General features: G+C 45.4%; 1 protein-coding gene across 1 annotated transcript in view; it reads right to left on the minus strand.

Annotated features, from left to right (window-relative positions):
* The window catches only part of LOC127617484 (L-threonine ammonia-lyase-like), a 15,467-nt gene extending 1,870 nt beyond the window's left edge, over positions 1-13,597 (minus strand). The window contains 9 exon segments of the mRNA XM_052089460.1: positions 933-1,100; positions 3,001-3,126; positions 4,796-4,871; positions 5,019-5,118; positions 5,370-5,535; positions 7,374-7,615; positions 7,797-7,913; positions 11,095-11,449; positions 13,378-13,597. Of these exon segments, the coding sequence (XP_051945420.1) occupies positions 933-1,100; positions 3,001-3,126; positions 4,796-4,871; positions 5,019-5,118; positions 5,370-5,535; positions 7,374-7,615; positions 7,797-7,913; positions 11,095-11,449; positions 13,378-13,493 (1,466 nt within the window). The 5' untranslated portion in view covers positions 13,494-13,597.
* Positions 13,598-15,000: the final 1,403 nt, after the last annotated feature.

Below are 15,000 nucleotides of genomic sequence, written 5' to 3' on the forward strand. Positions count from 1 at the left end.
CACACCTTATTGTGTGTCAGGCTCTTTTCGACCATGAGCAAAGGAAATGCTAGTGCCATGGTTAACGGGAAAGCTAAAAGGCTCTTAAGATTACTGCACCACCACTGCACTCGAACAGGAGAGCTCATACTGCAATTCTATGGGAAAGCATGCATAGCGTCCGAACGCAAGAGCCCACACTGCATTCCAATGGCGGGTGGCGCAGAGTAAAGAACCTTGCCGAATTGCGGTTCGCAATGGGTATATATTTATGAGCTATGCCCCTAGAGTTTTAATAAGAGGAAACATGAGTGTGGTGTTGTGGGAGGTTTAGTTGCATGGCCTGAAAGCGTCTGCAGTTGCGGCGTCTGGACAAAACACATTTGCGCTGCTTTGTGGTATGGTGGGAGTTTGTCGCCTGGTCCGAAGGACACCGCAGTTTTGCAGTGGGAGTTTGTTGCATTACATCAAAAATGTCATTCTAATGGCACGTAGCCGGAATGGTGCCAGCTGCCTCTGCGAACGAAGGAAACGTGGGGGTCAACTACCTTTTGCCTTTAAGTTGTGGCAGTTGTCCTGCCAAGATGGCCGCCAAACCCATGTCTCCATCCATATTGACAGTCGAGCGCTCGTACTCCTGAAACCGAGACTGATTGGATGGAAGAGACGTTCTGGTGGAGCTGAATGCTTTGCAGGGAAGTTGCATCCTATGATCCGTCTGCCTGGGTCTGTTGTGGGAAATGGGCGGGGCTGAATGCCGGAAAGACTCTGATGTCAGGAGAGTTGTCACTGGTAGCTTAAAACGAACGAACATGCTGCTCCAGAACCTCTGTTAATTAACTCCATTAAATGATGCTGATGAGTTGTATTTCCAAAAACCCAATCAAGTGTGTACTGAAGGTTTCTATTGTGGTTAAGTTCTCAGATGCGTGTTGCACGGTGTCATCTCTCACCTGACGTCTTCTCGGGCGAGTGTGTCCAGGAGTTTGGCCATGTCTCCGGGCCAGTCCCCCAACTGCACTGTGAAATGACTGACCCGGTCATCCAGAACCAGAGCGCGTTCCACACACTGCAGAACCAGGTCCAGCTCCATATTAGCACTGCTCACCACCACTGCCACCCTAGTGCACAACACAAACACACGCCACAAATGATTACATACCCATTTAAGATGTTAACAGATATATGTACATATTGCGCATCATCGTTTAAAAGTGCTGTAGCCGTTCTAAGTACAATGAGCTTTAGAATACAATGTATTATTTACGACTATATTATTGATCATAAGTCAATCATTGACACACAGTTCACAGTAATCCATTACACAAGTGAATTTATCAATCAAAGATTTATTATGAGGGCTTGTTTAAGGACCGTCAATGTACACCTGCGTCAGACATGCTTGTGTAGCGTCTCGGGTGTGTTGCTTCATAAACATACATGTTTAAGTCACTGTGTCGAGTTAAATATAGTTTAATACTTACAACACATCTTGAGATCTCTGAATCTCTCAATCAGTCGTGTGGAATCAGTCGTTTGGAATCAGTCGTTTGGAATCAGTCGTGTGGAATCAGTCGTTTGGAATCAGTCGTTTGGAATCAGTCGTGTGGAATCAGTCGTGTGGAATCAGTCGTGTGGAATCAGTCGTGTGGAGTCCTTTGGAGTCAGTCGCGTGGAGTCAGTCGCGTGGAGTCAGTCGCGTGGAGTCAGTCGCGTGGAGTCAGTCGCGTGGAATCAGTCGCTTGGAATCAGTCATGTGGAGTCCTTTGGAGTCAGTCGCGTGGAGTCAGTCGCGTGGAGTCAGTCGCGTGGAGTCAGTCGCGTGGAGTCAGTCGCGTGGAGTCAGTCGCGTGGAGTCAGTCGCGTGGAATCAGTCGCGTGGAATCAGTCGTTTGGAATCAGTCATGTGGAGTCCTTTGGAGTCAGTCGCGTGGAGTCAGTCGCGTGGAGTCAGTCGCGTGGAGTCAGTCGCGTGGAGTCGTTTGGAATCAGTCGCGTGGAGTCGTTTGGAATCAGTCGTGGAGTCCTTTGGAATCAGTCGTTTGGAATCAGTCGTGTGGAGTCGTTTGGAATCAGTTGGCTTTACACTGTGACTCATTCACCCATTCACACACCAATGATGTCAGAGCTGCATGTAAGGTGCTAGTCTGGCATTTGGAGCAACTTTGGGTTCAGTGTGTTGCCCAAGGACACTTCGGCATGTGGAGTCATGTGGGCCGGGCATCGAACCGCTAACCCTGCGATTAGTGGCCGACCCGCTCTACCACCTGAACTGTCCTTAAGGCATCTAATAAAAGTGACAGTTTCCATTGCAAACTAAAGAAGTAAACTATGAGAGTCTTTGTGTTCCAGTGATTTTACCACTTTGAGTGGTTCATAGCTTTAATAAAATGGTGACCGCAGCATTTGAGTTCAAGACACCAATGTTCAATGAACAGTTACATTTATTAATAATAATAATCTGAATGAACAATTTGAACCGTTTGTTCATTAGCCAATGCTGCAGCTTGGCACAGGTGTACATTTTAGAACTGCTCTGGACACTCATCCAATCAAATTTAGACAGATCTGTCCATTTTATAAAGGAAAATTCCATTCCAAAAGCAGCTGAAGTGTCTGATTTTGACGCCACCAAATGGAATTGCACACAAAAAACCCCCTTTGTTTTCAAACGTCCCGTATCTGGCATTGATCAAACAAACAGTAGTCCCGCCCCCAACTCACGCCATTGGTCGAGTCAATGTTATTGTCTCTCTTGAGACAGGTCTCTCAAAACAAACAGAGGAATCTTTAAAGCATCAAAGAGACACAGTGTTTACAGTTTTCAAGAATATGTACTTAAAAATGGCTTACTTACACATTCAGCTTTAACTGTGCTGAGACACATTAAAGGTCATCTATCCAGACTGAACAATGTACAATCCTCCGCTAACAAGCTTATCAGCTAAAGAGTCTCAATACTTTCCGGATAGAAAATGACCCGGTTTGGGTCTTAATAAAGGAAACGTGGGGGTCAACCACCTTTTGCCTTTAAGCTGTGGCAGTTGTCCTGCCAAGATGGCCGCCAAACCCATGGCTCCTTCCATATCGACAGTCGAGCGCTCGTACTCCTGAAACCGCAACATGGCCACCAGAGCATCTGCCTCCCTGTAGAGGTAAACATCATTAACCTTTGCATTATTTTACAACAGACCAGATTGACTGGGATGTGTTGGCACAGACCAAACAACTGGTGCATGGGCACATATGTACTGTAGCGCCAAAGCGACTGATTTGAAACACTCTATGAAGCCAGATAACGCAAAGCAAAAAACTGTCAAATCAGCTCAAAATGTATTTCAAATGAGTTCGAGATTAGCATTTTCATAAGCTGAAATTTGGGTAAAATTGTTCACTTTAAAGGGACAGTTCACCCAAAAATGAAAATTCTCTCATTATTTACTCCCCCTCTTGATATCTCAGGTGTGTATGACTTTCTCTCTTCAGCAGAACACATTAGAAGAAATATAGTAAAATATCTCATCTCAGAAGGTCCTTGAATGGAAAGTGAATGGTGATCAGACATTTGAAACTCAGCATTAACATCATCCATACAACTCCAGCGGTTAAATTAATATCTCCTAAAACAGCATGATCCCTTTTGGTGCGAAAAAGATCAATATTAACACCCAATTCCCAATGTGCTGTAAGTCCTCGTGGTGGCGTAGTGACTCGCCTCAATCCGGGAGACGGAGGACGAATCTCAGTTGCCTCCACACCTGAGACCGTCAATCCGCGCATCTTATCATGTGACTCTACCCTCCCTAGCAACCGGGCCAATTTGGTTACCCCATGTGACTCTACCCTCCCTAGCAACCGCGCCAATTTGGTTACCCCATGTGACTCGAACCACATCATAGCAACTGGGCCAATTTGGTTACCCCATGTGACTCTACCCTCCCTAGCAACTGGGCCAATTTGGTTGCTAAGGAGACCTGACTGGAGTCACTCGGCACACCCTGGATTCAAACTCACGACTCCAGGTGTGATAGTCAGCGTCAATACTCGCTGAGATACCCAGACCCACAATCTAAGTAAATTTTTTACTTTAAATCATGCTTTTAGTCTACAGTGGTATGCGCATGTGACGTAATCGTGTTAGCCCGTGAGACACGTGAGAACTGATGCATGTGTGATTTTTGGAGTTTCAAAAGGTCTGATCACCATTCACTCGCATTTATGGACCTTCTGAGCTGAGATATTTATCTATTTATCTTCTAATGTGTTCTGCTGAAGATAGAAAGTCATACGCACCTGGGATATCAAGAGGGGGAGTAAATAATGAGAGAATTATCCCTTTAAATTAGATTGAACTATTCTTCATCAATACCTTTAGAATATGGAATATTTACATATCAACATTTCTCTCATGACAATTTATTTAATTAGCGAAATTGGCTAAAGGGGATTCTCACATTTGGGGGTCCTTCTCTGCAAAATGGTCTCGTTGTCCAGTAAAAAATATCTAAATATTATATATTTACTTGACAAGATATAACATGTTGTTTTCAGAGAAATCTGACAAAATTTTGTAAACGTTGAGCTTTAAAGAAGCCAAAACAAATCCCCATTGGCAAATAGTTTTTTGTCAAGTACATGTATTTTGTTTTAGGATGTTTGCATGTTTTTTCCCTGGAAAACAAGACAAAAATACTAAGTAGGAAATGTTTTTTTGTTGTTTTTGCAGTGTTGACGTCTACAAGAAAACCCCTGAAGTTTTACAGTCGATGCCGGACATCTGTTGATCAGTGCATCTATGGATTGAGTGTGAAAATACCTGACGGAAATGACTTTGTCCACCATTTTCTTGGCCAGCTGAAAGGTATGTGTGCCCAAAGAGTGATCCACTAAATCTGTGCGAAGAAGCAAACGAAAGGTCATGTCAGATCTGCTCATAAGCGCCGGTTGGGCACTAAAATGCTGTCATTGAAACGCCATGCTGGACCGGCAATAACCAGTATAAACCAGCTCTGTGTCCAGTGCATTCACTCGTACTGTACCTCTGTAGAGTTTCTTACTGGGGTTACAGTACAGATCCTTAATGGGAGCGTCTGTTTTGAGTGACTGCAGTAAAAGGGGAAATTCCTCCGGTTCGACGCCCTGTTAGAAACAGAACGATTGTTGGCATGAGTGAAACTACTCTGTCACGCAGACACAATCATGCATTAAACACGATTGTTTATTGTGCTTCTGCTGCTGCTCATAATCATGCACTTAGTTAATGCGGTTTGGTGTGCTGGTCTTATGGCAGGTTTGGTGACAGAATGATGGTGCTGTTAAATGCATGAGTTTATTTGAGGTTTAATCATCTGGAGCATGAAGCTGCTGCTCAAACGATGCGTTAGACTCACTATGACAGAGATTCGAGGGTTCAGGTGTTTGATGGCAGCTGCAGTTCCTGCCAGTAGACCGCAGTGTCCGCCCGCAGGCACGATGACTGCATCCAGTTTGGGCACCTGTTCGTAGATCTCCATGCCCACTGTACCCAGACCTGCCAGATACACCGCACTGTCATCTCTGAAGAGGGGGGAGAGAGAGAGAGACATAGACAGACAGAGAGAGAGAGAGAGAGAGAGAGAGAGGCAGATAAATGATACCCGTCGATCTGATTCTGGCCTTATAGACACATAATGATAACTCTGATTTAATTATCGTGATTCCCAGTTCACTGCTCAAGATTGAAGAGTGTTCTTCAGGTTAAAAACAGGTTAAAAAACATTTTAAATAAGGTTGTCATGTTGGTTTGTTTTAGGTTTGCACCTCATCTTATATCAGACGAGTTTGGCGTCTTTAAACATGTGACATTTGTACCTGGACAAACCTTAAAAAAGGCAAAAAATCATATTATTAAACTAATTATATTATTATTATTATTATTTTAGTAAAACATTTGCATTCTCTGTATTGTTATGAGACTGAACTGTAGATGTCACTGTAGGACTCACATTATGTCAGTGCTGCTTGACCGTGCAAACCTTCCTGCTATTATGATACAGGGTTCAGGGTGGTTGCTATGGGTGTACTGGGTGGTTGCTATGGGTGTACTGGATGGTTGCTATGGGTGTACTGAATGGTTGCTATGGGTGTACTGAATGGTTGTTACAGCATTTTGGGTGGTTGCTATGGGTGTTCTGGGTGGTTGCAGTTGGTGTACTGGGTTGGGATGTTTTATTAGGGGGTTTTCGGTGGCTGGTAGGTGTTCTTGGTTGTTGTTAAGGTGTTTTTGGGTGGTCGCTAGGGCATTCTGGGTTGTTGCTATAGAGGTTCTAGGTGGTTACTATGGGTGTACTGGGTGGTTGTTAGGGCATTTTGGGTTGCTGCTATGGGTGTTCTGTGTGGTTGCTAGGGTGTTTTTGTTGGTTACATTCGGTGTACTGGGTGGTTGCTAGGGCATTTGAAATGTTTTTTAGGGGGTTTTGGTGGTTGCTAGGTTGTTCTGGGTGGTTGCTATGGGTTTACTGGATGATTTCTCTGGGTGTACTAAGTGACTGCTAGGATGTTTGAGATGGTTGTTAGGTTTTTTTGGTGCTTGCTGTTGGTGTTCTAGGTGGTTGCTATGGGTGTTTAAGTGGTTGTTAGGTTGCAATGGGTTGTTGATATGGGGTTCTAGGTGGTTGCTAGGGGGATCTGGGTGTTAATAGGTTGTTCTGGGTGGTTGCTAGGTTGTCCTAGGTGGTTGCTAGAGAGTCCTTGGTGGTTCTTATGGGGGTTCAGGGTGGTTGTTAGGTTGTTCTGAGTAGTTGCTAGAACACTTTTTGTCTGTTGCTAGTGTGTTCTGGGTGGTTAGCAGGGCGTTTCTAGGTGATTACTAAGGTGTTCTGAGGAGTTGCCACAGCATTGCTTAGTGGTTGCTAGGTCACTGCTAGTTGGTTGTTAGTGTGTTCTAGGTTGCCACCAGGGTGTTTATATGCAGTTACTAAGATGTTTTGAGGGGTTGCTAAGGAATTGATTGGTGGTTGATAGGTGAATACTCAGTTAGAAATGACTTTTTGCAGTGTATGACATCAAAATATGCACTGCTCTTGTGACATGGATAAAAAATGGTGCTTGCATGCGCAAAACTCATTGCCACTAGGGCATTAGTATGTGGTTGCTAGGGCCTTGTGGTTGATTGCTAGGTGATTGTTTACTGGCAGATGTGAAAAGAGTCCTGCACCATGTATCTGTGATATTCTCTAGACTCTAGACAGGACTGGAGTCCCTCCTTCAATGTAAGTCTATGGATTTGGGAAAGTTTAATACTTGGTGTTAGGGGTTAGTTCAGCTCACTATAGGTAAAAAATAGTAGTGATGCTTGACTTAACAAACGGTACTGATGAAAGATCAGAAGAATGTAATATTTTAAAATGACTCACTCCTCTAGACACAGGTATCCATTCTCTTTGGCGAGGTGCCTTGCGTGGTTCATAGAGTCTCGGGCGGTGCTGCCGTATGAGATCACCATGGCGCCGTAGTCTCTATACATACGAAGGCGTGGTGGAGAACTGTACGCCGGCATGATGACAAACACGGGTATTCTCATCTCCACTGCGTGATACGCCACGGCCATTGAGAAGTTACAGTCTGTGGCCACAATCACACCTTTCCTCTGCTGCTCCTGAAACAAAACATCTCCGATTTTATATACTGTTTATTCAGTGTTGGGCAAAAAGCCATTCGCTTTGATATTTGATCTCATGCAATGACGTTTTAAGTGTGACACCAGTGTCAGAATACTTGTTGGGGCTTTGATGTGTTTGTACATTTGGTAATAATGCTGGATCTGATTACATCATTACCTGTTTGAGCGAGGACAGCAGATAGAGAACACCTCTCTCCTTCACAGAACCAGTGTAATGGAGATGCTCTTTTTTCAGATAGATTTCCATCCCGTACTGTTTGGACAGCCGAGAGTACTGAGGACAGAACGCAAATGTTTAGAGACTGGACCAAAGACTTGTCTATTTAAGACAGTTGTGTGTCATTCTAGCTAATGCTTCTCATTTTTAGGTTATAAAACCAAACTGGTCGAACTTTCAACAAATGGATCCAAATTCGCTATGCCGTAAATCAGCATAACAACCAAACTTAATGTTCCCTCAGACACACCATGTGGTGTAACTATATCCAGTATGTTCAGAGGTTGGCTTTAGCATGCTGGAAATAAAAAAGCATCTTTAACTGGCCTATGGGGGTTTTTGTTGGTTACATTCGGTGTACTGTGTTGTTGCTAGGGCATTTGAAATGTTTTTTTAGGGGGTTCTGGGTGGTTGCTATGGGTGTACTGAATTGTTGTTACAGCTTTTGGGTGGTTGCTATGGGTGTTCTGGGTGGTTGCAGTCGGTGTACTGGGTGGTTGCTAAGGCATTTGAGAAATTTTATTAGGGGGTTTTTGGTGGCTGGTAGGTTATTCTGAGTGGTTGCTATGGGTGTTCTTGGTTGTTGTTAAGGTGTTTTGTGTGGTCGCTAGGGCATTCTGGGTCGTTGCTGTAGAGGTTCTAGGTGGTTACTATGGGTGTACTGGGTGGTTGTTAGGGCATTTTGGGTTGCTGCTATGGGTGTTCTGTGTGGTTGCTAGGGTGTTTTTGTTGGTTACATTCGGTGTACTGGGTGGTTGCTAGGGCATTTGAAATGTTTTTTTAGGGGGTTTTGGGTGGTTGCTAGGCTGTTCTGGGTGGTTTCTATGGGTGTACTGGGTGGTTGCTATGGGTGTTCTGGGTGGTTGCAGTCGGTGTACTGGGTGGTTGCTAGGGCATTTGAAATGTTTTTTTAGGGGGTTTGGGGTGGTTGCTAGGCTGTTCTGGGTGGTTGCTATGGGTGTACTGGGTGGTTGCTATGGGTGTACTGAATGGTTGTTCGTTTTGATGGTTTTAGAGGGGTTTTGGGCAATTGCCAATGAGAGACCAGCTGGCTGACGAGCTGAACCAGCAGAAAACAAGCTTGGACAGGCTGGGAGACCAGGTAGACCACCTTAAACCAGCTAAGACCAGCGAACCACCTTAGGCCTGTTGAAGCCACACTTAAGGCCAAAGTACTTCAGTCAGAAGAGTATACTTTGAAAAGCAACGCGGTCGACCGGACGCACAAAAATGAAGTATCCCTGAGCCTTAGAGGTAATAATAAAAAAGTACAAATACTGTTACTGTACTTAAGTACAATTCTTAAATATTTCTGTTGACTTTAACTTCTACTTTAACTTCGACTGAACGCCGCGGTGAATAACAGCGCTGCAAATGTAAGTTGCATTCAGCTCGGTGATAGTGATCTTTTCAATTTGATCCATTTGAATCAGTCAAATGGGCTACAGAGGACTTAACGACTTGTTTAGCAAATATGTTCGCAAAAAGGGGAACATCGCACACCATGTTAATAAATACAACTTTTGATTCTTTAAAATGTATTATTAGTAAATTCTGCAAAAGTATTGTTCACTAATGTTAACAAATTTAAACTTATTGTAAAGTGTATATATAAACAAACTCATTTAACCTGAAACTAATAACATCGGACTTTTGATACTTGGGTACATTTAATATGAGTTACTTACTATCATGTTAACTACTTGAGTCCATTTCTATAAAGGTATCCTTTTACTCATGTGTAATGATTTCATACAACAGTGGCTTATTTTCTTAGTAATTTTGAATTATTTTATGGGGGAATTATTATTATTCCAATCTGGAACGCCCAATTCCCACTACTTAGTTGGTCCTCGTGGTGGCGCGGTTACTCGCCTCAATCCGGGTGGCGGAGGACGAGTCTCAGTTGCCTCCGCGTCTGAGACCGTCAATCCGCGCATCTGATCATGTGACTCGTTGTGCATGACACCGCGGAGACTCACAGCATGTGGAGGCTCATGCTACTCTCCACGATCCACACACAACTCACCACACGCCCCATTGAGAGAACCACTAATCACCACCACGAGGAGGTTACCCCATGTGACTCTACCCTCCCTAGCAACCGGGCCAATTTGGTTGCTTAGGAGACTGACAGCATGTGGAGGCTCATGCTACTCTCCACGATCCACACACAACTCACCACACGCCCCATTGAGAGCGAGAACCACTAATCACCACCACAAGGAAGTTACCCCATGTGACTCTACCCTCCCTAGCAACCGGGCCAATTTGGTTGCTAAGGAGACTCGCAGCATGTGGAGGATCATGCTACTCTCCACGATCCACACACAACTCACCACACGCCCCATTGAGAGAACCACTAATCACCACCACGAGGAGGTTACCCCATGTGACTCTACCCTCCCTAGCAACCAGGACAATTTGGTTGCTAAGGAGACTCACAGCATGTGGAGGCTCATGCTACTCTCCACGATCCACACACAACTCACCACACACCCCATTGAGAGAACCACTAATCACCACCACGAGGAGGTTACCCCATGTGACTCTACCCTCCCTAGCAACCAGGCCAATTTGGTTGCTTAGGAGACTCACAGCATGTGGAGGCTCATGCTACTCTCCACGATCCACACACAACTCACCACACGCCCCATTGAGAGAACCACTAATCACCACCACGAGGAGGTTACCCCATGTGATTCTACCCTCCCTAGCAACCGGGCCAATTTTGTTGCTTAGGAGACTCGCAGCATGTGGAGGCTCATGCTACTCTCCATGATCCACACACAACTCTCCACACACCCCATTGAGAGCGAGAACCACTAATCACCACCACGAGGAGGTTACCCCATGTGACTCTACCCTCCCTAGCAACCGGGCCAATTTAGTTGCTAAGGAGACCTGGCTGGAGTCACTCACCACACGACCCATTGAGAGCGAGAACCACATTATAGCGACCACGAGGAGGTTAACCCATGTGACTCTACTCTCCCTAGCAACCGGGCCAATTTGGTTGCTAAGGAGACCTAGCTGGAGTCACTCAGCACCCCCTGGATTCAAACTCACGACTCCAGGTGTGATAGTCAGCGTCAATAATCGCTGATATACCCAGAACCCTAGCGTAGATGTTTGAGTGTTATTGTGAATGTTTACGTTGGACTGAAGTTTGGTATGTCAGACTGGGAATGTGATTTTATGATTGTTCTTGAGCTGTGTGAGTGCGTGAGGAACATACGGTGCAGGGTGTTTTCTGAACTCCTGACTGTTGGAGTTTAAAGGCAGCAGCGCTGATGTCCTCAAAGCGCAGATACTCAGGTGGAGGTTTAGATGCGGACTTGCTCTCACTGCTTTTCTTAACGGAAGGTTTTGGTGTAGACATTAACTGGACCTCAGCTGGTTCCGTAACTTTGGTCTCAAAGACCTTCACATCTCCATTGAGGTATTCTTCAGCTCCAAAATCTTTGAGGCGTTCTGGGCAGATGAGAGTTGAGCGCCGGCCTACTTGGCCATTACAAGTGTGCCCGTCTTTGTGGCACGGGCCGCTGTGGAAGGAGCAGTCTGGTTTGGTGAAGCCTCTCCGTTGCTCCGAACTGTTGAAAGAACGCAAAGGGACTATAGTCAGAACTCTTGAAATTCTATACTAGTGACTTCGAGAACTAAACACTGTATGATGCCTCACAGGTTTACACTTATGATCTTCAGAGACCAGTAGGACTTCACCTAAATAGGGTCTGTATGTTTTCTTGATTCAGGCTTAATTTAGTGAATCGTTACACCCATTACACTAAAGCTGCGTACACACTGCCAGTGACTTTGTCGCTGCAGGTCGCCAGTGGCTGGCGGTGAAGTCGCTAGTGGGCGTTCCCACTACTGGTTGCCTAGTAACGTTTATAAGTGACATTCACGGATGTCATTCCATTGCTGTTGACAGCAAATCGCTTTTCTTGGCGCTAAAAACAAACATTTTGGAGGGAAAAGACTAAATATAAATGGAATCAGTAGATAAAATGCTTTATATCAAAGATGAGCGAGAAACAAGGCGTGCTGTTTGCCATAGCGGTGGTTTATTTGCGGCGAAAACACAAACGCCGGTCTGTCTGGGTCCACAAAACCATTCAATCTCGGAGTCAGCATGGCGAGTACCACCGGCTGGTGCAAGAGCTGCGGCTGGATATACCATATCCATATCATAGAGCACTGGAACATTGCTAACAGCAAGAATTAGCCTTTCATCCATCTTTCCGTTACTGCAGGAGCTGAGAGAGAGAGAGAGAGAGAGAAGGATCACGTGAGCGCTCCCGTCTTCTCTCCTATTGGCTGTCGCTTCCGTTAGTCGCTCTTCATTTGAATAAAGTTGAACTTGTCTCAACTTTGTCGCGTCGCTGGACACGCCCACATCTAGTCGCCAATGGTCGCGATAGCTCGTGTCGCTGGAAGTCGCTGTGCTCTCATTGAAAATGAATGGGATGGAGTCGCTGTCGCGCGCGATGTCACTGGCAGTGTGAACGCAGCTTAATGCAAGAATGCATTACATGCAATGCATTGTCCTAGCAATCATGTGTCTGCGTTTAACCAATGGAAAGGATATTTTTCATGCAAACATTTCTAATTCTTAAGACTATGCTATTCAGAAAATGCTGGAACATCTTCATCTACTGTACGAGTACTAATGCATTCCCATAAAATAAGAGAGGACTGTGTTGGTGATGACATCAGCAGGTGAAGTATAGCGAGTGCGGTGCCAGTTTTCATTGTGATCCCTTTCTGGCCTTCTCCTGTAGCTCTAAGATCTATTAATATCTCAGCTCTAATTGATCCTACAAGTCTGACCTCTTACCCCATTCTCACTGCAACCACAATCTCTCTAGTCCATCTTTAGAGAACTAAGCCCTGCCAAGGTTCCCCTCAGAATACCCCCAAAGGAAGGATGATTTCTTCCAATACGGTTTTCTGTTTCTGCTTCACTTTAACGTGGCAGGAAGAGGAGAATGAAGGTGAGGAAGAGGGACACTCTTGGAATAGCTGCGGGAACGTGTCATAATCACAGTTTGTCTGTGAGCTGTAGGGATTAAGGGAGAGAATTGGGACGCTGCAGATGAAGAGAGATCTGGTGTGAGAGATCTACAAGAGAACAAATGGGAATGTTTGGGAGTTGAGGAGGATACACCCTCTTTGAAGCTCCACCAGGAGTTCTTAGAGATCGTACAAGGTTCTTGGATGTATTCTGTTGATGTAGGGGACGATAGACCTTGATGTCTTTGACAGAATGCTGGCTCTTTAGAAGTTGCTGGTTTTGGGTGTCTCAAGGGTTTCGCAGGAGCAGGAGCAGGAACAGGAATGGGTTGACTCACGGGATGGAAGACCCACAGGATGGGAGGGGAAAAACAAAGGAGTTGCTACACGTTCACTAGCGGAAGCCAGAGATTCGCTCCGTTGTCCAAACTCTTCCACTATCCACATCTATCAGACTTGAGGGGAACCTGTGGAGAAGAGGAAGATTGAGACTGCCGTTTCCCACCTCTGCCAGAAGGGATCATATTCCTCGCTGTCATTGAAGCTCCTCCTCGTCTCTTGTGGCTGCGCTGAGCCGTCGTTTGCAAAGTTAGCATAAAAAAACTGAGCCGCAAAATTCATCCTGTGTTTTACAAAAGCGGTCCTCCAGATACTCTCCGATGAAGACGTCCCTGCTCTTGTATTTGTCTGAGTTGAGCCCGAACAGGAGTCCGTGTCCTGTCCTCTTGTCCAGTCGTCCTAAACACCGTTGGCTCATTGCTCAGGATTATTTAAAGAGGGATTACCCATAATCACATGCTAGCATCTCTCACAACCTTTGCACTCCTTCAAGACTCCACCTACAGCTCTATTCGTGTGTCATACCAGGTGGTATAATCAGACTCTCTAAAGGGATAGAGGAGGACTTAAAGCTTACCTGGGAATAATGATCCCAGACTCCATTGGAAGGGCTGGAGGCTCCAGGGGGGAAAGTGGTGCAGTAGTGAGCCGCACAGGACAGGCCAAATCCTCATCAGACAAGATCAGAGATCAGGAGTCACCTCTAGGCTCTCATGGAAACTCTTTGATTCACATGAATGTCATCAGAGGTACACCGGAACGCTGGCTTGAGTCTGTTGGGATATTTTCACAGTGGCGGGTTGTTTTTAACCCAATTCTGCTGGGTTAGTGACTGCGTCAATGACGGTAGAAAACATATGCACCCCCTCACAACCAACCCAAGTTGCTGGGTCAAAATTAGGGATGACCGTTTGACGTTGAGGGGTTCAACCTGACCCAAGCCTGGCGCGACCTGAGAAACCGTAGGTTGCTGTTGGGGGCTGTTAGCTAGTTATTTGCATGCTTCTACTCTATTTATTAAACTGTTTTTCCATCTAAACATGCAATGATGGATGTCTTTGACCGTTGCGCCGCATCACACTGTTTTTGTTTTTCAGAGTTTTGACACTCACTCTCACACACACACTACACATACACACTCATACACTCTCACACACACACTCATACTCACTCTCTCTCTCTCTCACACACACACACACACACACTCATACTCTCTCTCACACACACACACACACACACTCATACTCTCTATCTCTCTCACACACACACACACACTCATACTCTCTCTCACACACACACACTCATACTCTCTATCTCTCTCACACACACTCATACTCTCTCTCTCACACACACACTCACTCATACTCTCTCTCTCACACACACACACACACACACACACACACACACACACACACACACTCATACTCTCTCACACACACACACACACTCATACTCTCTCTCTCACACACACACACTCATACTCTCTCTCTCACACACACACACTCATACTCTCTCACACACACACACACACTCATTCTCTCTCTCTCTCTCTCCCTCACACACACACTCATTCTCTCTCTCTCTCTCTCACACACACACACTCATACTCTCTCTCTCACACACACACTCATACTCTCTCTCTCACACACACACACACTCATACTCTCTCTCATACACACACACACTCATACTCTCTCTCTCACACACACACTCATACTCTCTCTCTCACACACACACACACTCATTCTCTCTCACACACACATACACACACACACACTCATACTCTCTC

Source organism: Xyrauchen texanus, chromosome 24 (genome assembly GCF_025860055.1).
Source record: "Xyrauchen texanus isolate HMW12.3.18 chromosome 24, RBS_HiC_50CHRs, whole genome shotgun sequence".
NCBI lineage: Eukaryota > Metazoa > Chordata > Actinopteri > Cypriniformes > Catostomidae > Xyrauchen > Xyrauchen texanus.